This window comes from Salmo salar, chromosome ssa10 (genome assembly GCF_905237065.1).
Source record: "Salmo salar chromosome ssa10, Ssal_v3.1, whole genome shotgun sequence".
NCBI lineage: Eukaryota > Metazoa > Chordata > Actinopteri > Salmoniformes > Salmonidae > Salmo > Salmo salar.
The window spans coordinates 41,449,550-41,476,005 of NC_059451.1; the positions used below are offsets into that span (position 1 = coordinate 41,449,550).

The 26,456-nt window shown below is 45.2% G+C and overlaps 1 protein-coding gene across 3 annotated transcripts in view; it reads right to left on the reverse strand.

Annotated features, from left to right (window-relative positions):
- Window positions 1-1,785: 1,785 nt before the first annotated feature.
- adcyap1r1b (adenylate cyclase activating polypeptide 1b (pituitary) receptor type I) overlaps window positions 1,786-26,456 on the reverse strand; it is an 85,581-nt gene continuing 60,910 nt past the window's right edge. For 2 of the 3 annotated variants that reach the window (XM_014123308.2, XM_014123309.2), the window contains exons 12-14: window positions 12,722-12,851; window positions 12,220-12,261; window positions 1,786-12,083 (exon numbers count right to left, since the gene is read on the reverse strand). In XM_014123308.2, the coding sequence (XP_013978783.1) occupies window positions 11,469-12,083; window positions 12,220-12,261; window positions 12,722-12,851 (787 nt within the window). In that variant the 3' untranslated portion in view covers window positions 1,786-11,468. The remainder of the gene's footprint in view (window positions 12,084-12,219; window positions 12,262-12,721; window positions 12,852-26,456) is intronic. The other variant, XM_014123310.2, reaches the window with a different exon arrangement.

Below are 26,456 nucleotides of genomic sequence, written 5' to 3' on the forward strand. Positions count from 1 at the left end.
GACAGAGGAAGGTCTGCATTGCTGTCTTCTGACATAAAACAGTGGGAAGTCAATAAAATAAGGTAAACATTTACATATTTTTAAAGTAATTCTAGTGCACATTTTCAGGGACTGTCAGTTTAAAATGTTTTAATGTAGAAGTGTACATAGACATGAATGAATGAGATTATAGATTGTTGATAAGAGATTATAGATTATAGCGATATAGAGATGTATAGATTATAGAGATAATAGAAATTATAGAGATGATAGATTAGATAATAGAGATGATCGATTATAGAGATTAGAGATAATAGAAATTATAGAGATGATAGATTATAGATAGTCTAGATTGGTTTTACTTTTGAAACTTTGTACTCCTGTTTTTTTGGATTACATTGCATTTATTTAGAGATTTTATTAACACCAAAGTCAGCGTATATATATATCAAAACTGTTTCAAAGTGTTCTATATTTCTGAGCAATCTGTACAACATATTCCCATTACACATCTTAATTATTTAATTTTGAACATGTTAATATTTTGTATCATATACACACATATATGTAGGTACTAGGTTTACGGTGTAACAACATTTAGTTATATAATAAAATTAGTAAATTAATAAAATATATTACAACTTGCTTTTCAATAGAATTATATAAATTGTTTATCAATTTATTGACAAATTGCAAAAACGTGTTGTTACATACTTCGTGTACTATCAATACTTTTTAGGGAAAGGAAAATTTATTGACAGATGGATTTGTCATGAGGTTGTAACTGTACAGTATGTGTATGTTTTCAGATATTTGTATTGTGTAGTTGGGAAAATGTACAGGTTTTGGATTATCTTGTCTGTTTATTTCTTGGTGTCAATAATTGCATCTCTCCACAAGGGAGCACTGTAGAATCATATTTTCTGGGGGACATTTTAGTACCTTTCCAGACGATAAACAAATCAGAAGTAAATGGGTACTGTACATGGTTAAAGTATTCGGTGTATATATACATGAAACACTGTATTAAAAAGTCATTCATGCTTTGGAGCTTGTGACCTGCTATGTGAATCTGTGATTGTGGGAAAAGGAAGTTATGGCTCAGACGATGACCTCTGGTACATTTACCATGTACTACTGGTCTGTGTTGCTCATATATGCATCTGACATGTAAGGCAATCATCCCGTGTATTCATATCATGAAATATATCAATTATAATATGTCATTTTTTGTGGAATATGATAAGCATACTATACTAACATATACTGCACTTTGATTGATTTGAAATATAAAAAAGCTGTATACTCTATTATAACATGGGCAGCATAATATAATAGTGTGCATGCTTCTTTGTTGGGTTCAAATTGTGACAAGAACATGGCACTGATCTGAACTGAACAAGACTTTTATTGACTGTGAGACTGTAAGCTACTGAAAAGATCAATGGATGCAGCACTTTGACTTGTAAACAGCTTTTGTGGTATTGTGGAGTTGAGATGGTGTAATATTCACATCTGTGTGTGAACTGTGTTCCCTCTCTTCTGAAGCTGTAAAAAGCTGAGAGCTCTTTCCCCTCTAACAGGTTCCTGGCTACAACATTACTGAACACTTCTGATGTGATGCTGTTTATTTAGAGGGCTAGCCTGGTGCCTGATCTGTTTGTGCTGTTTTGCCAACTCCTATCGTCATGTCATGTTTGGCATGACATTGGACATACGAGCTGGCAAAAAAGCACAATCAGATCTGGCACCAGGCTAATACAGGGCTGTACTATAAGTCCAAAAAACAAACACACATACACAACATCAATGCGTCAACAAGTCCAAAACATTTATTACGACTTAAAGTCAATAATTCAATAATAATGTACAAAACCTCTTTATTACAGGGGTAGGCAACTCTGGTCCTGGTGTGCCACAGGCACTTCATGTTTTGGATTTAACCAACCTGGAAGACCAGGTGTGTTGAATTTAGGCAATAACTGAACTGATCAATAAGCTCAGTTGGTCCAGCGTGGTGCCTAGATGGATCAAAATCCTGCTGTACCTGCGGCACACCAAGAACAGGGTTTCCTACCCCTGTTTTAATATATACATCAAAACAAGAAGACATTTATACAGCGCAGCGGTGAAACAGAAGATCAAATGACAACATGACTTTAAAAACAGACTGAAGCAGGCAGCGGTCAGATCACCAGAATTGTCGCAAATTCCATTTAAATTCAAACTGAAATTCATAATTCCATTTGTTTTCCATTAAAAAGCATTGAGAAAATGTTTTGTTTACTTCCGGCATTGACTGAATTGAAATGTAATTGAGCCCAACCCTTCAGACCACAGATACAACAGTTACATTACATTCAGCCATCAGTGTACAGTACCTTGTCCTGGGCTATGTTAGGTAGGCAAATGTGGAACGTTGCAGATAGAAATGGCATGAATAGAGCTTACATTTCAGAGTGACATGTTTGTTCTACATTATGTATTTCTGTCTGAGTGTTCCACAACATGGTGCCCTGCTGAACACAGCCCTGTTGTCTCTTTTCCATCCAAAACAGAGCCAGCTTTCTAAATGTCATTTTGCTATGGGTGGAAACTATAAAAGGTATTGGCTATTCATTTAGAAATGTAGTATGGCAATTACCCTCATGTCAAAGGACTCTGAAACGTATTAACATTCAATAGAAATTGAATGAACAGGGGACCGGTGGTTCTGACTAGCTCCGATCATAGATGTTTTAAAATGCCCCTTCTTAATGACAATTGACCAGCAACTCTGTTTTCAAACAGAAAAATATTATTCACATTTTAGTGGATGGCTTTCTAACCCTATGCCCCTTTCTGGTTAAATAGTTTTAAATAATTATTCACTATTGAACACCATTGTATTTTCCTTCCTTGGAGCTGCTTTTTCCTTGAAATAGCTGACTACATGATCAGAATGCAGTAAAACGAATGTCACACTTAGAATTCCCTCAGGATTCTGTGAACTGTTAAAAACATGTCTATAAAAGGTTCCATCATCTCCCAGTAAGATTTCATCTGCAGAATAATCAACACAGCTTGGTGAAAGGGATCAAACCATCAGGAGATGCATGCATCAGTCTACAATAGATTATAGGCAGCAATACAATATGCTTCATATTTGAACAATCACTATCACCAAAAATAATACTAAAATGATAACAACCACGGAGCAAAATTCTAATGACTGCTAATATGCACTTTGCACCACGGACGACTCCATCTACAAGATACTGTCTTACACAATGAAACGGCAGAATTCAGTTTGACCATTTATAAGCCACAATGGTAGACTACACATATTTGTAAAACACAGTCTCCATCCCAAATGGCACCCAATTCCCTATTTAGTGCATAACCTTTCCCTATGGGTCCTGGTCAAAAGTAGTACACTATACAAGGATTAGAGAAAAGGGTGCAAATGGGACACATCTAAACTACTGTACATGTATGTAGATAACTACTTCATTATTCATTATAACAACAGATTTAATAAACCATATACTGTATTCTTAGAATGATTACATCTCTAATTGACATCACATTGACCGGCGATATAAGGCTATGTATATTTCATAACATAAATAGTCTTGAAAATGTATTCATACTCTTAAAATTGGCTCATGACATGCTGAGACTGTCATTATGGTTTTAATAAGGAACTCCTGCTAAACATTCAACTTGGTGTGGAAACCAAAAGCAGATCATCTTTTTCTGATTGTCCAACCTGTTTCACAGTGAAACAGGGACACCTTTTGGCCATCTGTATTCGCACACGCATGGATGGACCCATATTAAAGGCCAGTGTAAAGCGTCTCAAGAGTAGGAGTGCTAAAGACAGGTCCAGACTTAAGAAAAACACAGCACATTACTGCTTTCTGTCTGCCCTCCTTGTCATTCTTCTTAAGCCCTCCTTGTCATGCTTCTTTAATGAACAATGGGAAACTATTCCTAACAGGAAGTTTTGTGTTTCTGATCAGATAATACTGTTAAAGAGCTGTGCTTTTTCAGTTGGGCTGGGGAGTTGTGGAGTCATCAACTGTTCATCAAACGTTTGACACGCTAACACACTGTTTACAGATATGCATTGTTGCATTATCTATAGTTTATAGTATACATCGACAAATAAATAAAATAATATGACAAAACTTTTTTTTCCCCGTTTCAGTTTGAGAATAAAGGCAATTATTCGTACTGTACGTGACCAAACCAAATTGAGAATATATATATATATTCTCAATTTGGTTTGGTCACGTACAGTACAAATAAAGACAAATAATTGCCTTTTTGTTATATATATATATATATATATATATATATATATTTGTCTTTCTCTCCAGTTAAAAAGCACAGCATTTGCCTGCAGTCACAAACGGTGCACAGTCACTTAATTAAATCAACCAGTGTCCCATTATTTTGATATACAAAAAATATTATGAGTATAAAGGACTGAATGCTGCAAAATAGAACAGAGTCAATCAATCATACCTATTATTGTGTATATGATATAGATAGACCATAGTAGATATTTACTCAAAATAAAAGTGGCTTATTTCAAAAGGTAATCGGTCATAGGTTATAGGTCGTAGGTTAAAGTTCATAGGTTACGCCCATCTTAAACCAGAAATGAGCTCTAGATACTTCAAAGGCCTCCAGGTTAATAAAATACTGATTCAGTGTAACATCATAAAAGCACTTTTGTTGACCACATGTTTTTACATACTTTGCAGTTTCGTTTAAAAAATAATGTCTAAAAAAAATCTCTCAGATTAACAGAAATACTTGCCGTTTTGTGCATAAAGGCACTTTGGAGACTAAAGTATACTAGGAGAGATTAACATGGGATTAGGATTAACATGGGATTAGAATATATAATAATAATAGTTAAATCAGACCAAAGGATCAAATCTTTAGTGACATCAGTTGCAAAGCTTTTACTCAGCCTTTGCAAATGTATACGGCCGTGCAAACTCAGTGTGGAGTCTATTGTTCATCTTTGGAATGAGAGAAATACCCCAAAATAATACTTTTTTAAAAACACAATTCAGGAAGGTGTTTATCAAAACTCAATGTGGTAAAATACTTTCTGTCGGTCTAAGTTATCTATTTTCTTAAATATACATATTGAAGCTAGCTGAGAGACTGCTGAAGAAACGAAGTAAAATCTAGATTGGACTGCATTGCCTTTTCAGCGTCAGGTACAGTAATAATCTCACAAAACTATTGTAAACAGATTCAAAAGAAGAAAGAAAAATACAATTCATGCAGACATTGTAACACAATTATACATTGAACTCATGATACCCATTCATGAGTAAGTTGTCGTTGACATTTTCTGTACTACCGGCTGTTTAAAACTAGTGGCACTATCAATCCTCTCCCGAAATGAACCAAGGCATCTTCTCATCATAAGCAATGCTAAGATTTAAAGAGGTTTGGTGTGTAATGGTCGTAGTTGGCAAACCTTAGCATTGTTCATCCTTCTAAAATAACTTCTAAAATAGATGACCATCTTACCTTAACGCATGTTTTATTTTTGGCATTTCATTCCTCGTAATTGAACTGTAGAAAATATACCTTTCACATAAATACTGGTTTTACCCATGTCATCTGTCTTCCTCAGAAGAATCCCACTGGGCACAGACGTCAATTCAACATCTATTCCACTTTGGTTCAACATAATTTAATTGAAATTACATGGAAACAGCATTGATTCAACCAGTGTGTGCCCAGTGGGAAGAATTCCTCAATCTCTAGTAACAGTGGTACATATAGCAAGGAGGAAGTGACATCATCATCTTCCTGTCACTCCACCAATCACAGCTTACACAGGAAAAGGTGGCCTGTGCCATTGGCTGACACATAGCTGTTGACGTCATATACGGTCATACAAAGCACTATGATGCTCTACTTCTGGTCGTGGTTGACTCTTATCTTCATATTTTAAGAGACATTGTTTCTACTGTTGGTCCAGTAATTATTTATTTTGCCTTGATCCTGGCTTGAGTCTCCAGGCCTGAATAGTATCCCATGATGCAGTGTGTTAGCCTCCATTTTGTGTCCTTTCACTGTTCATTATTTTACAGTAACCTCACATGATTCTCCCTCTACCATAGACTTAGATAGACAACACTAGTGCCCAAAAGCCTTTTTTAGCATGGGAAGTGCCATTTGGGACTTTCACCATTTTTAAGTAGTCAACTGGGTGGAACTTCCAATGGGTTAAGAAAGGATCACATAATTCTATCCAGGTCATCAGGAGGGATCAGCCAATTAATTATTCTTGTGAGCAAACATTCCATAACTGCAGGTGGCAGTAAATCGGCAACATTTATACCTGTTAAAATAATAGTCCAGATCACAGTATGCACCCTTTCAGTTTGTTTACCAACTCTTAGAAGTAGTAAAATAATAAAGTGACTACTTCAAACTGGACATGGTCTCAATGGTGTTGCCTTTTCTCTCACAGATGCCATAGTGGGACAGATACAAAGATGCAATGTCTATCTAAATCTATGCCCTCTACAAACAGGCTCACACTTGCAACCTGATTGGTCAGCTGATAAATATTTACATTAGGTCAGTCTGTCTTGATTGGCCGGTTGGTTGCCTCTCCTGTACAGGACGTGTAAAGCTTAATTCAGAGTCAAACAGACTCATTGACACGATAGTCCGGCCACAGACTTAGTGACGTGATAGTCCGGCATCCCATTGTGACATACTGTAGCTACGTGGCTCTGAGACCACAATTCGCTGGGGACGCACAGCACCTTGCCAAAATTCCCAACCAACGTGCTCTGCTGAGAATTCAAAAAGTATGAAAGCCAACGGTCCAATATTCTAGAACACTGCTGTGCGTACACATGCACATTTTGGACTCTGATTGAGGCTTTATGGTTTTGTTACTGCTCCGTAAGTGAGTTGCCATAACAACAACTATACCCAGAACAACAAAACAGTCTTAACTTGAGTCTGCAACAAGCTGAAAGACAGACTGAGGAAAGAGAGGAGGAGGAGTTGTTAAATACTTATTGTCATTCTTCGGACATGATGATATGATTGCAATGACCAGTGGTATTACATGGATGATTCAGCAGCACTGAAGTGGTCCACCTCTTCTGCTCTACATGATACACCTAACGGGGGGAAGCTTTTTGACATAACACCATGATGATATGTACAGACCATTAACCATGCTTTTCCTTCATAGCCTTCTGCCTTCCTTGTAAAGATCCTTGTCTGATGGTTTCTGAATGGTGATTGACATTCACTGCTAGGCCACTACCACTGATGGTGGTTTGCTCCATGATGGAGACACTGTAGTTGTAACAGTTTAAAGGTGGATTCACCTACAACTGCTCGTGAACAGGTGCTGCTGGTGAGGTGTTAGGTTTTCTGTTCCTGTCTGGTAGAGTTGGGTTTTAATGTTGGGGTAGGTTAAGTCAGGGTTGGCTGGGTTAGTTTACATAGTGATAGGCTGGTTTGGATAGAAATAGGAGTCAGGTTAGTTTAGGTATGGATGAGTTGGATTGCTAAGGACTAAGTGTTGGGTTAGTTTGGGTATGGATGAGTTGGATTGCTAAGGACTAGGTGTTGGGTTAGTTTGGATAGTGGTGGGTTGGGGTTTGGTTAGGAATAGGACTAGGTGTTGGGTTAGTTTGGGTATGGATGAGTTGGATTGCTAAGGACTAGGTGTTGGGTTAGTTTGGATAGTGGTGGGTTGGGGTTTGGTTAGGAATAGGACTAGGTGTTGGGTTTGGTTGGATATGGATGGGTTGGATTGGTTGTTGGCATGGGTTTGAATCAGGCCCACTCAACCTATATCTTTCACCACTAGCATCCTTTCCCTGTTCAATAAAGTCAGAAAATACCTTCATATACAGACAAAAAAAGGATAATTAGGTAGTTACAGGGTTGGCATAAACAGGACTAGTTTTAGGGATTGGGTTAGTTTGGATTCTAATGGGTTGGTTGTTTTGGATAGGGCTAGGAGTTGGGTTAGTTTGGATTGCATTGGGTTGGGTTAGTTTGAATTGTATTGGGTTGGGTTAGTTTGGATAAGGCTAGGGCTTGGTTTAGTTTGAATGGTATTGGGTTGGTTGGTTTGGATAGGGTTAGGGGTTGGTTTGGATAGGGTTAGGGGTTGGGTTAGTTTGGATAGGGCTAGGGGTTTGGTTAGTTTGGATAGGGCTAGGGGTTGGGTTAGTTTGGATTGTATTGGGTTGGTTAGTTTGAATAGGGCAAGGGGTTGGGTTAGTTTGGATTGTATTGGGTTGGCTCATTTCAATAGGGTTAGGGGTTGGGCTAGTTTGGATTGTATTGGGTTGGTTCGTTTGAATAGGGTTAGGGGTTGGGTTAGTTTGGATAGGGCTAGGGGTTGGGTTAGTTTGGATTGTATTGGGTAGGTTAGTTTGAATAGGGCTTTGGTTGGGTTAGTTTGAATTGTATTGGGTTGGGTTAGTTTGGATAAGGCTAGGGCTTGGTTTAGTTTGGATTGTATTGGGTTGGTTGGTTTGGATAGGGTTAGGGGTTGGGTTGGTTTGGATAGGGTTAGGGGTTGGGTTAGTTTGGATAGGGCTAGGGGTTTGGTTAGTTTGGATAGGACTAGGGGTTTGGTTAGTTTGGATAGGGCTAGGGGTTGGGTTAGTTTGGATTGTATTGGGTTGGTTAGTTTGAATAGGGCAAGGGGTTGGGTTAGTTTGGATTGGATTGGGTTGGCTCATTTGAATAGGGTTAGGGGTTGGGCTAGTTTGGATTGTATTGGTTTGGTTCGTTTGAATAGGGTTAGGGATTGGGTTAGTTTAGATAGGGCTAGGGGTTGGGTTAGTGTGGATGGTATTGGGTAGGTTAGTTTGAATAGGGCTTGGGGTTGGGTTAGTTTGGATTGTATTGGGTAGGTTAGTTTGGATAGGGCTAGGGGTTGGGTTAGTTTGAATAGGGCTAGGGGTTGGGTTAGTTTGGATAGGGCTTGGGTTGGGTTAGTTTGAACTGTATTGGGTTGGGTTAGTTTGGATAGGGCTAGAGCTTGGGTTAGTTTGGATTTGTATTGGGTTGATTGGTTTGGATAGGGCTAGGGGTTGGGTTGGGTTGGTTTGGATAGGGCTAGGGCTTGGTTTAGTTTGGATGGTATTGGGTTGGTTGGTTTGGATAGGGTTAGGGGTTGGGCTAGTTTGGATTGTATTGGTTTGGTTCGTTTGAATAGGGTTAGGGATTGGATTAGTTTAGATAGGGCTAGGGGTTGGGTTAGTGTGGATGGTATTGGGTAGGTTAGTTTGAATAGGGCTTGGGGTTGGGTTAGTTTGGATTGTATTGGGTAGGTTAGTTTGGATAGGGCTAGGGGTTGGGTTAGTTTGAATAGGGCTAGGGGTTGGGTTAGTTTGGATAGGGCTTGGGTTGGCTTAGTTTGAACTGTATTGGGTTGGGTTAGTTTGGATAGGGCTAGAGCTTGGGTTAGTTTGGATTTGTATTGGGTTGATTGGTTTGGATAGGGCTAGGGGTTGGGTTGGGTTGGTTTGGATAGGGCTAGCTTGGTTTAGTTTGGATGGTATTGGGTTGGTTGGTTTGGATAGGGTTAGGGGTTGGGTTGGTTTGGATAGGGTTAGGGGTTGGGTTAGTTTGGATAGGGCTAGGGGTTTGGTTAGTTTGGATAGGGCTAGGGGTTGGGTTAGTTTGGATTGTATTGGGTTGGTTAGTTTGAATAGGGCAAGGGGTTGGGTTAGTTTGGATTGTATTGGGTTGGCTTATTTCAATAGGGTTAGGGGTTGGGCTAGTTTGGATTGTATTGGGTTGGTTCGTTTGAATAGGGTTAGGGGTTGGGTTAGTTTGGATAGGGCTAGGGGTTGGGTTAGTTTGGATTGTATTGGGTAGGTTAGTTTGAATAGGGCTTTGGTTGGGTTAGTTTGAATTGTATTGGGTTGGGTTAGTTTGGATAAGGCTAGGGCTTGGTTTAGTTTGGATTGTATTGGGTTGGTTGGTTTGGATAGGGTTAGGGGTTGGGTTGGTTTGGATAGGGTTAGGGGTTGGGTTAGTTTGGATAGGGCTAGGGGTTTGGTTAGTTTGGATAGGACTAGGGGTTTGGTTAGTTTGGATAGGGCTAGGGGTTGGGTTAGTTTGGATTGTATTGGGTTGGTTAGTTTGAATAGGGCAAGGGGTTGGGTTAGTTTGGATTGGATTGGGTTGGCTCATTTGAATAGGGTTAGGGGTTGGGCTAGTTTGGATTGTATTGGTTTGGTTCGTTTGAATAGGGTTAGGGATTGGGTTAGTTTGGATAGGGCTAGGGGTTGGGTTAGTTTGGATGGTATTGGGTAGGTTAGTTTGAATAGGGCTTGGGGTTGGGTTAGTTTGGATTGTATTGGGTAGGTTAGTTTGGATAGGGCTAGGGGTTGGGTTAGTTTGAATAGGGCTAGGGGTTGGGTTAGTTTGGATAGGGCTTGGGTTGGGTTAGTTTGAACTGTATTGGGTTGGGTGAGTTTGGATAGGGCTAGAGCTTGGGTTAGTTTGGATTTGTATTGGGTTGATTGGTTTGGATAGGGCTAGGGGTTGGGTTGGGTTGGTTTGGATAGGGCTAGGGATTGGGTTAGTTTGGATTGTATTGGGTTGGTTAGTTTGGTTAGGGTTAAGGGTTGAGTTCGTTTAGATAGGGCTCGGGGTTGGATTAGTTTGGATAGGGCAAGGGGTTGGGTTAGTTTGGATTGTATTGGGTTGGTTCGTTTGGCTAGGGCTAGGGGTTGGATTAGTTTGGATAGGGCTATGGGTTGGGCTAGTTTGGATTGGATTGAGTTGGCTCGTTTGAATAGGGTTAGGGGTTGGGTTAGTTTGGATTGTATTGGGTTGGTTCATTTGAATAGGGTTAGGGGTTGGGTTAGTTTGGATAGGGCTAGGGGTTGGGTTAGTTTGGATTGTATTGGGGAGGTTAGTTTGAATAGGGTTTGGGGTTGGGTTCGTTTGGATTGTATTGGGTTGGTTAGTTGGATAGGGCTAGGGGTTGGGTTAGTTTGAATAGGGCTAGGGGTTGGGTTAGTTTGAATAGGGCTAGGGGTTGGGTTAGTTTGGATTGGATTGGGTAGGTTAGTTTGAATAGGGCTTGGGGTTGGGTTAGTTTGGATTGTATTGGGTTGGTTAGTTGGATAGGGCTAGGGGTTGGGTTAGTTTGAATAGGGCTAGAGGTTGGGTTAGTTTGAATAGGGCTAGGGGTTTGGTTAGTTTGGATTGGATTGGGTAGGTTAGTTTGAATAGGGCTTGGGGTTGGGTTAGTTTGGATTGTATTGGGTTGGTTAGTTGGATAGGGCTAGGGGTTGGGTTAGTTTGAATAGGGCTAGAGGTTGGGTTAGTTTGAATAGGGCTAGGGGTTTGGTTAGTTTGGATTGGATTGGGTAGGTTAGTTTGAATAGGGCTTGGGGTTGGGTTAGTTTGGGTGTGATTGATTCGCCATGGCTTTATTAAGGTTGAGTTGTTGATCCAGTTTGTTATATGAAGGGCTCTGTTGGGCTTTTGGGTGCAGTGCAGTTAGGAGGGTCCGGGATGCGTTCTCCAGAGTCCAGGATCAGGGTTGTGTCAGGGTACGGGTTGGTTGTCTCTGGGTATGGGTTGGTAGTGTCTGGATATGGGTTGGGGAAAGGGTATGGGTTGGTGAGGCTGGTCACTGGTAGTGGTCTGTGGTTGGGTGTGGGTATAGGGGTGAGGTTGGGTGTAGGGGTGAGGTTGGGTGCAGGGGTGAGGTTGGTCATAGTATCAGGTCCAGTGTGGAAGTGGCTGATGGGTCTTGGTGTAGGGGTGATAGAAGTAGTAGTAGCAGTAGTAGTAGTAGTAGTAGTAGTAGTAGTAGTGGTGGTCTCTCCCTGGCTCTGGCCCTGGGCTTCACCGTTGAAGTTCAGGTGGCTTAGGTGGCTGGCGACTCGGCCTGTAGGCTGGACATGCGGATCTGAGAGCTGCTCTTGCTGAGGATGGAGAGCTGCGTTCCCCCGTTCACCCCACTGCTGGCCAACGAAGGGTGCCGGTGCTTCAGGTCCACAGCAAAGTACCTGTTCACCGTCCAGCTGCGCCATTTCCTCTTGATCTCTGACTGCACCTTCAGGGAGATACTTCACAAGGTCATTATTAATGGACCTCGCTGGAAAGACTCAGCATGCCTCTCTCTCTCTCTCTCTCTCTCGATATAGAGATGCTGTACTTATCAGTGCCTAATGCAACAAGTGGTTGGTTTAAAAGAGAGCTTACCTCTCCATTCAGAAAACAGTAGAGAACAGCCACAACGAAGCCCTACATGGACACAAAGAACACAAGCAGAGAAAACTTTCTTTCAGGTATGCACAGGAATGTACATTGTCACACATCAGAAAGCACACATACATACACACACACACACACACTAACCCAATCTCTAAACCTAACCCCTAACCCTAACCCCAAAGCCTAAAATATCCTAATTCCTTTTTAGCATCGGCCAAATGTCCTCACTTGTCCGAATTCCTCTTGGCTTCTGGCACCGACCAGAAGTCCTCACAAGAATAGTAAAACAAGAATAGTAAGACAGACAGACAGACAGACAGACAGACAGACAGACAGACAGACAGACAGACAGACAGACAGACAGACAGACAGACAGACAGACAGACAGACAGACAGACAGACAGACAGACAGACAGACAGACAGACAGACAGACACACACACACACACACACACACACACACACACACACACACACACACACACACACACCTGGAAGGAGCCTAAGCCTAGCTCAAACACCAGCCTCTCCCTCTTGCTGACGTCTTCGGGTGAGAAGGCAAACACAGTGTAGTGGATCCCAAACAGAGGGATCAAGAGCAGGGTGGAACGTGCCAGACGCCTGCCAATCAAACAACACAACACATATTACAGTGGAACAACATACGCATGACGTCATCAACAGTTGGTCAATAGATTCAAACATCATCAAAAGTGGACCTATATATGCATGACATCATCAACAGTGGACCAACATACTCATGACTAGGAATTAACATGGGTAACCGGGATCCCGGGACTGTCCCGGGAACACTCTTCACATTTCCCCCTAAAATGTTATGACAAGACCCGGGAAATTACAAAATTTTCCCCCAATGTGGCACTAATGCAGGCCCTACAGTTAACCCTCAACAACAACTGCTCCCCAGGTGCTGATGACGTGGACATCGATTAAGGCAGAGTGGTTGAGTTCAGAGGGGTTTGGTTAAATGAGGAACACACATTTCGGTTGACGGCATTCAGTTGTACAGCTGACTAGGTCTCCTTTCCCTTTCATGTGCAGCATCAGATTAGCAAAACATTTAATAGCACACTATCCAAACAGGTTATATCATGGAAGGAAGCCTTTAGCCTAGATTATGTACTTCACACAAAGTCGTCATAAATTCAAAGCGCACGTATGATTGACACTGCCGGGCTGCACACGCAACCCGGATCAAGTTAATAAACCCTACAGGAAACCCCTACAGTAGACTACAGGCTATAAAAAAGTGTGGCACTTTGAGCTGTCATTGTGAATCTTCAGACAGTCACACATTTGATAGGCCTATGCACAATTCACTACATAGGCATCTCTGTCACAGACAAAGTCTGTTAACAATTCATAGAGGCATGAGGGAAAATTCTATATTTTCCTGTCCTAAAGCCTAGGCTATTTTCCTGTCCAGTCCCAATCCCACTGAAACCCAAAATCCTGTCTCACATGACAATTCCTAATATTATTCTGTAATCCATAGGTTGCATAATCAAAGCATGTCTCTTGCCAATGCATGTCAAAATAGCGATATAACATTTCGGGATGCACGATATATCTGTGAACATATCGGAATCGGCTGATATTAGCTAAAAATGCCAACATCGGTATCGGCCCGATGTGTAGTTTAACGCCAATGTGAAAAACCGATGTCAAAGCTGACGTGCAAACCTATATAAGTAGGGACATGACGTAATGACGTCACATAGAATTTTGCGCTACACGTGCAACACAGCATTCCTAACCTAGCCCACAATGTCTGCTGTGTGGATCGAGCAGTCAACAAGTTGAGCAGTCATTTGAAAGAGCAATAAAATTTCAGCGAGACAAGTCAAAGGCGAAATTCATTAACGCCAAGATAATAGAATTCATTGCCCTTGACAATCAACCGTTCTCTGTCATGGGTGATGTTGGTTTCATGACTGGTCGAGCACCAGTACACACTAACGTTACCAAGTGCGCTATTGTTCAGATGTTGCCCTACTGGAGCTACACAGTAATAGCTTCACTGCTATTAGCTTCACGACATTCTATGGAATGCCGTTTTGGTCTTTGCATGTCAAAAAAGATACACATCAAATAACAGTATTTGACAATAACACAATTTCACTCGTTAAATAAGCTTTTAATTTGACCCGTCAAATAACACAGTTCTATTATAGATTGTTGTGTGTTCTGAATTTGCACGTGCAAGCCAAGTGCCACCACTACTATAAGTAGCACTGTCAAAGCTGCACAAAAAAGTCTGCAAACAAGCAAACACCGAACGATGTGTTTACAATACAGCGTTGGTAATAAAGCATTAATTGTTCGACCGCAACTTCTGGGGTAGCTAACTAGCTTTAGCTTGGTCCCTAGCTAGCACCAATACAACCAGCCTGAAAACAATGACCAGTAGAAACTGCAGTCATTTTCACTATTCTTAGCAATGATTTAGGAATCCTTGTGGGTAAGTATTAGCTAGGTAGCCACTTGTTGTTAGCCTATTGAAATTGAACTTCAGGTCATGAAAATAAATAGCTAGCCAGCTACTTAACCCTGTTGCCCAAAGCTAACGTTATAAGCAGCCAGCTAGCTTCATCTGGCTAGTGAAGCTCGACCTGACCGGGTTATGTGTTGTAAAGCTAGCCACGATAAGGATTAGGCACAATAGTGGAATTTGCGTTTTGTACCTCTGCATCTTTGATGCAGAGGTTACAATTTGTGGAATCATGCCATATTTAGACTACATAATGTTAAACAAAGTTGGAATGTGAAGCAATGAAATGAGGTATCAGTCTTTTCGGTGACACCCACAGAACACAACTGTGAAGAGTTTACGCAAATATTAGCGTTGTAGCTCTTATCACAGGACTGTGACTGTGTGAAATCACCTCCCCAGTCAGCCTATTGTGTGTATTGACATTCATATTGCACTGTACAGCTTTACCTAATGATTGGGGATCAATGAAATGGGGTAACAGTCTACTCAATACCCAATATATTTTTTCCCAACGTCCTCCTCAGAGTTATCAGACTCCAAAACAGCCATGCAGTATTGTTTTTCCTTCGGAATAGTGTTCAATACACATAGGTTGACAATAAATGTGGCTCAATTCACAGCTGTTTCAGAGTCCCGCAATAAGAGCTACGATGCTAATGTTCTCTGGGTGTCACCGAGTAGACTGATACCCCATGTCATTGATCCACAATCCATAGGTAAGGCTGTACAGTGAAATAAGTATGCCCCCAATGCAATTCTAAAGTATAATACATCCAGTGTGATTTCAACAGATTTTTGTCAAATTAACAAATTATTGTCTTTTTTTTATTTTATATAACAACATTCCAAACTCGTTTGATCTATTCAATTATGGCATAATCAAACTATTTGTATTAATTTGCATCACTGTCAATGACATACTTTTATTTTGAAGGCTAACCGCATAGTCCACTATTGTGGCTAATCCTTATTGTGGCTAGCTTCACATAGATGGGTTCGACCACCATTAATGAAATAAGATCTGTCTTATAAATTAAGGTTATTTTAGATGATGACACCTAGCTATATAGTTAGCTAGCTAACGATAGCTACTGAAACAGATTATGTCGTTTTGCTATGTTTTTGGGGAAGAACATTGTTTGCATCCATGAGCTATCTAGCTTTTTTTTATGACCAGCACTGTACATACGCGAGACAACTTTACCAGCATCATAGCATACGTATCGATGAATCGTTGTGACATATGAAATACGAGTGAGTGTAATCAATGTGTAATAACTACATAAATAATGTATGAATGCCTTAAATTATTATGTGACGTGCAGTCATATTCAGGTCCTGAATGGTCAACAAGCTAATTTGACACTTCAAATAGTGTTATTTGACGTGTATCTTTTTTGACACGCAAAGACCCAAACGGCTTTCCATAGAAGTCCTGCTTGAGAATGAAATGACTGAACAAATGAACAAGAAACAGCACAGCAAGTAAGTGAAAGAAATAGGTTTTGATTATGTTTTACTGGTAATGGGCACACACATAAATGCTAACAAAATAACTTTTTGGTCAGTGTGTTTGTGTGTGTGTGTGTGTGTGTGTGTGTGTGTGTGTGTGTGTGTAACCTTTATTTAACTAGGCAAGTCAGTTAAGGACAAACTCTTATTTACAATGACGGCCTACCATAGCCAAACCTGGACACAACTGGCACAATTGTGCAATGCCCTATGGGACTCCCAATCACGGCCGGATGTGATGCAGCCTGGATTCGAAACAGGGGCTGTCGTGACGACTCTAGCACCTAGATGCGTTGCCAAAGACTGCTGCGTCCGTGTGTGTGTTAACTATTTAACTGTACTAGAATGCTTAAAAGGCCGCAACATTTTTAAATAACGGTGATTGGTATCGGGTTTTTTGGCAAGGAAAATATTGCATATCGGTATCGGTCAAAATGGTCATATCAGTGCATCATTAATAACATTTCCCCGGCTTCTCTGCGCTGTCTCGTACTTGCTGCCCACATGAGAGCTGAGCTATCTCGTACTTGCTGCCACCATTAGATCTGCTCTGTCTCGTACTTGCTGCCCATATGAGAGCTGCGTTGTCTCGTACTTGCTGCCCACATGAGAGCTGCGCTGTCTCGTACCTGCTGCCCACATTAGAGCTGCGCTGTCAGGTACTTGCTGCCCACATTAGAGCTGTGCTGTCTCGTATTTGCTGCCCACATGAGAGCTGTGCTGTCTCGTACTTGCTGCCCACATTAGAGCTGCGCTGTCTCATACTTGCTGCCCACATTAGAGCTGCGCTGTCTCGAATTTTCTGCCCACATGAGAGCTGCGCTGTCTCGTACTTGCTGCTCACAGGAAAGCTGCGCTGTCTCGTACTTGCTGCACATATGAGAGCTGCGCTGTCTCGTACTTGCTGCCCACATAAGAGCTGCGCTGTCTAGTACCTGCTGCCAACAGGAGAGTTGCGCTGTCTCTTACTTGCTGCCCACAAGAGAGCTGAGCTGTCTCGTACTTGCTGCCCACATAAGAGCTGCGCTGTCTCGTACCTGCTGCCAACATGAGAGCTGCGCTGTCTCATACTTGCTGCCCACATGAGAGCTGCGCTGTCTCGTACTTGCTGCATATATGTGAGCTGCGCTGTCTCATACTTGCTGCCCATAAGACAGCTGTGCTGTCTCGTACTTGCGGCCATATGACAGCTGCGCGGTCTCGAACATGCTTGCCAAATGATAGCCGCGGTGTCTCGTACTTCCTGCCCACATAAGAGCTGCGCTGTCTCGTACCTGCTGCCAACATGAGAGCTGCGCTGTCTCATACTTGCTGCCCACATGAGAGCTGCGCTGTCACGTACTTGATGCCAACATTAGAGCTGCGCTGTCTCGAATTTGCTGCCCACATGAGAGCTGCGCTGTCTCGTACTTGCTGCTCACAGGAAAGCTGTGCTGTCTCGTACTTGCTGCCCATATGAGAGCTGCGCTGTCTCGTACTTGCTGCCCACATAAGAGCTGCGCTGTCTAGTACCTGCTGCCAACAGGAGAGTTGCGCTGTCTCCTACTTGCTGCCCACAAGAGAGCTGAGCTGTCTCGTACTTGCTGCCCACATAAGAGCTGCGCTGTCTCGTACCTGCTGCCAACATGAGAGCTGCGCTGGCTCATACTTGCTGCCCACATGAGAGCTGCGCTGTCTCGTACTTGCTGCATATATGTGAGCTGCGCTGTCTCATACTTGCTGCCCATAAGACAGCTGCACTGTCTCGTACTTGCTGCCCATATGAGAGCTGCGCTGTCTCGTACTTGCTGCCCATATGATAGCTGCGCTGTCTCAAACATGCTGGCCAAATGATAGCTGCGGTGTCTCGTACCTGCTGCCAACATGAGATCTGCGCCGTCTCGTACTTGCTGCCCACATGAGAGCTGCGCTGTCTCATACTTCCTGAACATATGAGAGCTGCGCTGTCTCGTAATTGCTGCCCATATGAGAGCAGCACTGTCTCGTACTTAGTTCCCATATTAGAGATGCGCTGTCTCGTACTTGCTGCCCATATGAGAGCTGCGCTGACTCATACTTGCTGCCCACATGAGAGCTGCGCTGTCTCATACTTGCTGCCTAAATGAGAGCTGCGCTGTCTCGTACTTGCTGAACATATGAGAGCTGCGCTGGCTCGTACTTGCTGCCCATATGAGAGCTGCGCTGTCTCATACTTGATGCCAACATTAGAGCTGCGCTGTCTCGAATTTGCTGCCAAAATGAGAGCTGCGCTGTCTCGTACTTGCTGCTCACAGGAAAGCTGTGCTGTCTCGTACTTGCTGCCCATATGAGAGCTGCGCTGTCTCGTACTTGCTGCCCACATAAGAGCTGCGCTGTCTAGTACCTGCTGCCAACAGGAGAGTTGCGCTGTCTCCTACTTGTTGCCCACAAGAGAGCTGAGCTGTCTCGTACTTGCTGCCCACATAAGAGCTGCGCTGTCTCGTACCTGCTGCCAACATGAGAGCTGCGCTGTCTCATACTTGCTGCCCACATGAGAGCTGCGCTGTCTCGTACTTGCTGCATATATGTGAGCTGCGCTGTCTCATACTTGCTACCCATAAGACAGCTGCACTGTCTCGTACTTGCTGCCCATATGAGAGCTGCGCTGTCTCGTACTTGCTGCCCATATGATAGCTGCGCTGTCTCAAACATGCTGGCCAAATGATAGCTGCGGTGTCTCGTACCTGCTGCCAACATGAGATCTGCGCCGTCTCGTACTTGCTGCCCACATGAGAGCTGCGCTGTCTCATACTTCCTGCACATATGAGAGCTGCGCTGTCTCGTAATTGCTGCCCATATGAGAGCAGCACTGTCTCGTACTTAGTTCCCATATTAGAGATGCGCTGTCTCGTACTTGCTGCCCATATGAGAGCTGCGCTGACTCGTACTTGCTGCCCACATGGGAGCTGCGCTGTCTCATACTTGCTGCCTAAATGAGAGCTGCGCTGTCTCGTACTTGCTGAACATATGAGAGCTGCGCTGTCTCGTACTTGCTGCCCATATGAGAGCTGCGCTGTCTCGTACTTGCTGCCCATATGAGAGCTGCATTGTCTCGTACTTGCTGTCCGAATGACAGCTGTGCTGTCTCGTACTTGCTGCCCATATGACAGCTGTGCTGTCTCGTACTTGCTGCCCACATGAGAGCTGCGCTGTCTCGTACTTGCTGCCCATATGAGAACTGCGCTGTCTCCTACTTGCTGCCCACATGAGAGCTGCGCTGTCTCGTACTTGCTGCCCATATGAGAGCTGCACTGTCTCGTTTTTGCTGCCCATTTGAGAGCTGCGCTGTTTCGTACTTGCTGCCCACATGAGAGCTGCACTGTCTCGTACCTGCTGCCCACATGAGAGCTGCGCTGTCTCATACATGCTGCTTATATGAGAGCTGTGCTATCTCGTACTTGCTGCCCATATGAGAGCTGCTCTGTCTCGTACTTGCTGCCCATATCAGAGCTGCGCTGTCTCGTACTTACTGCTCATATGAGAGCTGCACTGTTTCGTACTTGCTGCCCACATGAGAGCTGAGCTGTGTCGTACTTGCTGCACATATGAGAGCTGCGTTGTCTCGTACTTGCTGCACATATGGGAGCTGCGTTGTCTCGTACTTGCTGCCCATATCAGAGCTGCGCTGTTTCGTACTTTGTGCACATATCAGAGATGCGCTGTCTCGAACTTGCTGCCCAGAGGAAAGCTGCGCTGTCTTGTACTTGCTGCCCACATGAGAGGTGCGCTGTCTCGTACTTTCTGCACATATGGGAGCTGCGTTGTCTCGTACTTGCTGCCCAAATGAGAGCTGCGCTGTCTCGTACTTGCTTCATATATGTGAGCTGCGCAGTCTCATACTTGCTGCCCATAAGACAGCCGCGCTGTCTCGTACTTGCTGCCCATATGAGAGCTGCGCTGTCTCGTACTTACTGCCCATATGACAGCTGTGCTGTCTCAAACATGCTGGCCAAATGATAGCTGCGGTGTCTCATACCTGCTGCCAACATGAGATCTGCGCTGTCTCGTACTTGCTGCCCACATGAGAGCTGCGCTGTCTCATACTTCCTGCACATATGAGAGCTGCGCTGTCTCGTAATTGCTGCCCATATGAGAGCAGCACTGTCTCGTACTTAGTGCCCATATTAGAGATGTGCTGTCTCGTACTTGCTGCCCATATTAGTGCTGCGCTGAATCGTACTTGCTGCCCATATGAGAGTCGCGCTGTCTCATACTTGCTGCCTAAATGAGAGCTGCGCTGTCTCGTACTTGCTGAACATATGAGAGCTGCGCTGTCTCGTACTTGCTGCCCATATGAGAGCTGCGCTGTCTCGTACTTGCTGCCCATATGAGTGCTGCGTTGTCTCGTATTTGCTGCCCATATGAGAGCTGCGCTGTCTTGTACTTGCTGCCCACATGAGAGCTGCACTGTCTTGTAATTGCTGCCCACATGAGGGCTGCGATGTCCCGTACTTGCTGCCCATATGAGAGCTGCGCTGTCTCATACTTGCTGCCCATATGAGAGCTGCATTGTCTCGTACTTGCTGCCCGAATGACAGCTGTACTGTCTCGTACTTGCTGCCCATATGACAGCTGTGCTGTCTCGTACTTGCTGCCCACATGAGAGCTGCTTTGTCTCGTACTTGCTGCCCACATAAGAGCTGCGCTGTCTCGTACCTGCTGCCAACATGAGAGCTGCGCTGTCTCATACTTGCTGCCCACATGAGAGCTGCGCTGTCTCCTACTTGCTGCATATATGTGAGCTGTGCTGTCTCATACTTGCTGAACACATTAGAGCTGCGCTGTCTCGTACTTGATGCCAACATTAGAGCTGCGCTGTCTCGAATTTGCTGCCCACATGATAGCTGCGCTGTCTCGTACTTGCTGCTCACAGGAAAGCTGCGCTGTCTCGTACTTGCTGCCCATATGAGAGCTGCGCTGTCTCGTACTTGCTACCCACATAAGAGCTGCGCTGTCTAGTACCTGCTGCCAACAGGAGAGTTGCGCTGTCTCCTACTTGCTGCCCACAAGAGAGCTGAGCTGTCTCGTACTTGCTGCATATATGTGAGCTGCGCTGTCTCGTACTTGCTGCATATATGTGAGCTGCGCTGTAACATACTTAATGCCCATAAGACAGCTGCACTGTCTCGTACTTGCTGCCCATATGAGAGCTGCGCTGTCTCGTACTTGCTTCCCATATGACAGCTGCGCTGTCTCAAACATGCTGGCCAAATGATAGCTGCGGTGTCTCGTACCTGCTGCCAACATGAGAGCTGCGCTGTCTCATACTTCCTGCACATATGAGAGCTGCGCTGTCTCGTAATTGCTGCCCATATGAGAGCAGCACTGTCTCGTACTTAGTGCCCATATTAGAGATGCGCTGTCTCGTACTTGCTGCCCATATGAGAGCTGCGCTGACTCGTACTTGCTGCCCACATGAGAGCTGCGCTGTCTCATACTTGCTGCCTAAATGAGAGCTGCGCTGTCTCGTACTTGCTGAACATATGAGAGCTGCGCTGTCTCGTACTTGCTGCCCATATGAGAGCTGCGCTGTCTCGTACTTGCTGCCCACATGAGTGCTGCGTTGTCTCGTACTTGCTGCCCATATGAGAGCTGCGCTGTCTTGTACTTGCTGCCCACATGAGAGCTGCACTGTCTTGTAATTGCTGCCCACATGAGGGCTGCGCTGTCCCGTACTTGCTGCCCATATGAGAGCTGCGCTGTCTCGTACTTGCTGCCCATATGAGAGCTGCATTGTCTCGTACTTGCTGCCCGAATGACAGCTGTGCTGTCTCGTACTTGCTGCCCATATGACAGCTGTGCTGTCTCGTACTTGCTGCCCACATGAGAGCTGCTCTGTCTCGTACTTGCTGCCCACATAAGAGCTGCGCTGTCTCGTACCTGCTGCCAACATGAGAGCTGCGTTGTCTCATACTTGCTGCCCACATGAGAGCTGCGTTGTCTCGTACTTGCTGCATATATGTGAGCTGCGCTGTCTCATACTTGCTGAACACATTAGAGCTGCGCTGTCTCGTACTTGATGCCACAGCCAACATTAGAGCTGCGCTGTCTCGAATTTGCTGCCCACATGAGAGCTGCGCTGTCTCGTACTTGCTGCTCACAGGAAAGCTGCGCTGTCCCGTACTTGCTGCCCATATGAGAGCTGCGCTGTCTCGTACTTGCTGCCCATATGAGAGCTGTGCTATCTCGTACTTGCTGCCCATATGAGAGCTTCTCTGTCTCGTACTTGCTGCCCATATCAGAGCTGCGCTGTCTCGTACTTACTGCTCATATGAGAGCTGCACTGTTTCGTACTTGCTGCCCACATGAGAGCTGAGCTGTCTCATACTTGCTGCACATATGAGAGCTGCGTTGTCTCGTGCTTGCTGCCCATATGAGAGCTGTGCTGTCTCATACTTGCTGCCCATATCAGAGCTGCGCTGTCTCGTACTTACTGCTCATATGAGAGCTGCACTGTTTCGTACTTGCTGCCCACATGAGAGCTGAGCTGTCTAGTACTTGCTGCACATATGAGAGCTGCGTTGTCTCGTACTTGCTGCCCATATGAGAGCTGTGCTGTCTCATACTTGCTGCCTATACGAGAGCAGCGCTGTTTCGTACTTTGTGCACATATCAGAGATGTGCTGTCTCGAACTTGCTGCCCACAGGAAAGCTGCGCTGTCTTCTACTTTCTGCACATATGGGAGCTGCGCTGTCTCATACTTGCTGACCATATGAGAGCTGAGCTGTCTCGTACTTGCTGACCATATGAGAGCTGCGCTGTCTCGTACTTGCTGGCCATATGAGAGATGCGTTGTCTTTTACTTGCTGCCCACATGAGAGCTGCGCTGTTTCGTACTTGCTGCCCACATGAGAGCTGCACTGTCTCGTACCTGCTGCCCACATGAGAGCTGCGCTGTCTCATACATGCTGCTTATATGAGAGCTGTGCTATCTCGTACTTGCTGCCCATATTGGAGCTGCTCTGTCTCGTACTTGCTGCCCATATCAGAGCTGCGCTGTCTCGTACTTACTGCTCATATGAGAGCTGCACTGTTTCGTACTTGCTGCCCACATGAGAGCTGAGCTGTCTCATACTTGCTGCACATATGAGAGCTGCGTTGTCTCGTACTTGCTGCCCATATGAGAGCTGTGCTGTCTCATACTTGCTGCCTATATGAGAGCAGCGCTGTTTCGTACTTTGTGCACATATCAGAGATGCATTGTCTCGAACATGCTGCCCAGTTGAAAGCTGCGCTGTCTTGTACTTGCTGCCCACATGAGAGGTGCGCTGTCTCGTACTTTCTGCACATATGGGAGCTGCGCTGTCTCGTACTTGCTGACCATATGAGAGCTGCGCTGTCTCGTACTTGCTGCATATATGTGAGCTGCGCTGTCTCATACTTGCTGCCCATAAGACAGCCATGCTGTCTCGTACTTGCTGCCCATATGAGAGCTGCGCTGTCTCGTACTTGCTGCCCATATGACAGCTGCGCTGTCTCAAACATGCTGGCCAAATGATAGCTGCGGTGTCTCGTACCTGCTGCCAACATGAGATATGCGCTGTCTCGTACTTGCTGTCCACATGAGAGCTGCGCTGTCTCATACTTGCTGCCCATATGAGAGCTGCGATGTCTCGTACTTGCTGCATATATGTGAGCTGCGCTGTAACATACTTAATGCCCATAAGACAGCTGCACTGTCTCGTACTTGCTGCCCATATGAGAGCTGCGCTGTCTCGTACTTGCTTCCCATATGACAGCTGCGCTGTCTCAAACATGCTGGCCAAAGGATAGCTGCGGTGTCTCGTACCTGCTGCCAACATGAGATCTGCGCTGTCTCGTACTTGCTGTCCACATGAGAGCTGCGCTGTCTCATACTTCCTGCACATATGAGAGCTGCGCTGTCTCGTAATTGCTGCCCATATGAGAGCAGCACTGTCTCGTACTTAGTGCCCATATTAGAGATGCGCTGTCTCGTACTTGCTGCCCATATGAGAGCTGCGCTGACTCGTACTTGCTGCCCACATGAGAGCTGCGCTGTCTCATACTTGCTGCCTAAATGAGAGCTGCGCTGTCTCGTACTTGCTGAACATATGAGAGCTGCGCTGTCTCGTACTTTCTGCACATATGGGAGCTGCGCTGTCTCATACTTGCTGACCATATGAGAGCTGAGCTGTCTCGTACTTGCTGACCATATGAGAGCTGCGCTGTCTCGTACTTGCTGGCCATATGAGAGATGCGTTGTCTTTTACTTGCTGCCCACATGAGAGCTGCGCTGTTTCGTACTTGCTGCCCACATGAGAGCTGCACTGTCTCGTACCTGCTGCCCACATGAGAGCTGCGCTGTCTCATACATGCTGCTTATATGAGAGCTGTGCTATCTCGTACTTGCTGCCCATATTGGAGCTGCTCTGTCTCGTACTTGCTGCCCATATCAGAGCTGCGCTGTCTCGTACTTACTGCTCATATGAGAGCTGCACTGTTTCGTACTTGCTGCCCACATGAGAGCTGAGCTGTCTCATACTTGCTGCACATATGAGAGCTGCGTTGTCTCGTACTTGCTGCCCATATGAGAGCTGTGCTGTCTCATACTTGCTGCCTATATGAGAGCAGCGCTGTTTCGTACTTTGTGCACATATCAGAGATGCATTGTCTCGAACATGCTGCCCAGTTGAAAGCTGCGCTGTCTTGTACTTGCTGCCCACATGAGAGGTGCGCTGTCTCGTACTTTCTGCACATATGGGAGCTGCGCTGTCTCGTACTTGCTGACCATATGAGAGCTGCGCTGTCTCGTACTTGCTGCATATATGTGAGCTGCGCTGTCTCATACTTGCTGCCCATAAGACAGCCATGCTGTCTCGTACTTGCTGCCCATATGAGAGCTGCGCTGTCTCGTACTTGCTGCCCATATGACAGCTGTGCTGTCTCAAACATGCTGGCCAAATGATAGCTGCGGTGTCTCGTACCTGCTGCCAACATGAGATATGCGCTGTCTCGTACTTGCTGTCCACATGAGAGCTGCGCTGTCTCATACTTGCTGCCCATATGAGAGCTGCGATGTCTCGTACTTGCTGCATATATGTGAGCTGCGCTGTAACATACTTAATGCCCATAAGACAGCTGCACTGTCTCGTACTTGCTGCCCATATGAGAGCTGCGCTGTCTCGTACTTGCTTCCCATATGACAGCTGCGCTGTCTCAAACATGCTGGCCAAAGGATAGCTGCGGTGTCTCGTACCTGCTGCCAACATGAGATCTGCGCTGTCTCGTACTTGCTGTCCACATGAGAGCTGCGCTGTCTCATACTTCCTGCACATATGAGAGCTGCGCTGTCTCGTAATTGCTGCCCATATGAGAGCAGCACTGTCTCGTACTTAGTGCCCATATTAGAGATGCGCTGTCTCGTACTTGCTGCCCATATGAGAGCTGCGCTGACTCGTACTTGCTGCCCACATGAGAGCTGCGCTGTCTCATACTTGCTGCCTAAATGAGAGCTGCGCTGTCTCGTACTTGCTGAACATATGAGAGCTGCGCTGTCTCGTACTTGCTGCCCATATGAGAGCTGCGCTGTCTCGTACTTGCTGCCCACATGAGTGCTGCGTTGTCTCGTACTTGCTGCCCATATGAGAGCTGCGCTGTCTTGTACTTGCTGCCCACATGAGAGCTGCACTGTCTTGTAATTGCTGCCCACATGAGGGCTGCGCTGTCCCGTACTTGCTGCCCATATGAGAGCTGCGCTGTCTCGTACTTGCTGCCCATATGAGAGCTGCATTGTCTCGTACTTGCTGCCCGAATGACAGCTGTGCTGTCTCGTACTTGCTGCCCATATGACAGCTGTGCTGTCTCGTACTTGCTGCCCACATGAGAGCTGCTCTGTCTCTTACTTGCTGCCCACATAAGAGCTGCGCTGTCTCGTACCTGCTGCCAACATGAGAGCTGCGTTGTCTCATACTTGCTGCCCACATGAGAGCTGCGTTGTCTCGTACTTGCTGCATATATGTGAGCTGCGCTGTCTCATACTTGCTGAACACATTAGAGCTGCGCTGTCTCGTACTTGATGCCACAGCCAACATTAGAGCTGCGCTGTCTCGAATTTGCTGCCCACATGAGAGCTGCGCTGTCTCGTACTTGCTGCTCACAGGAAAGCTGCGCTGTCCCGTACTTGCTGCCCATATGAGAGCTGCGCTGTCTCGTACTTGCT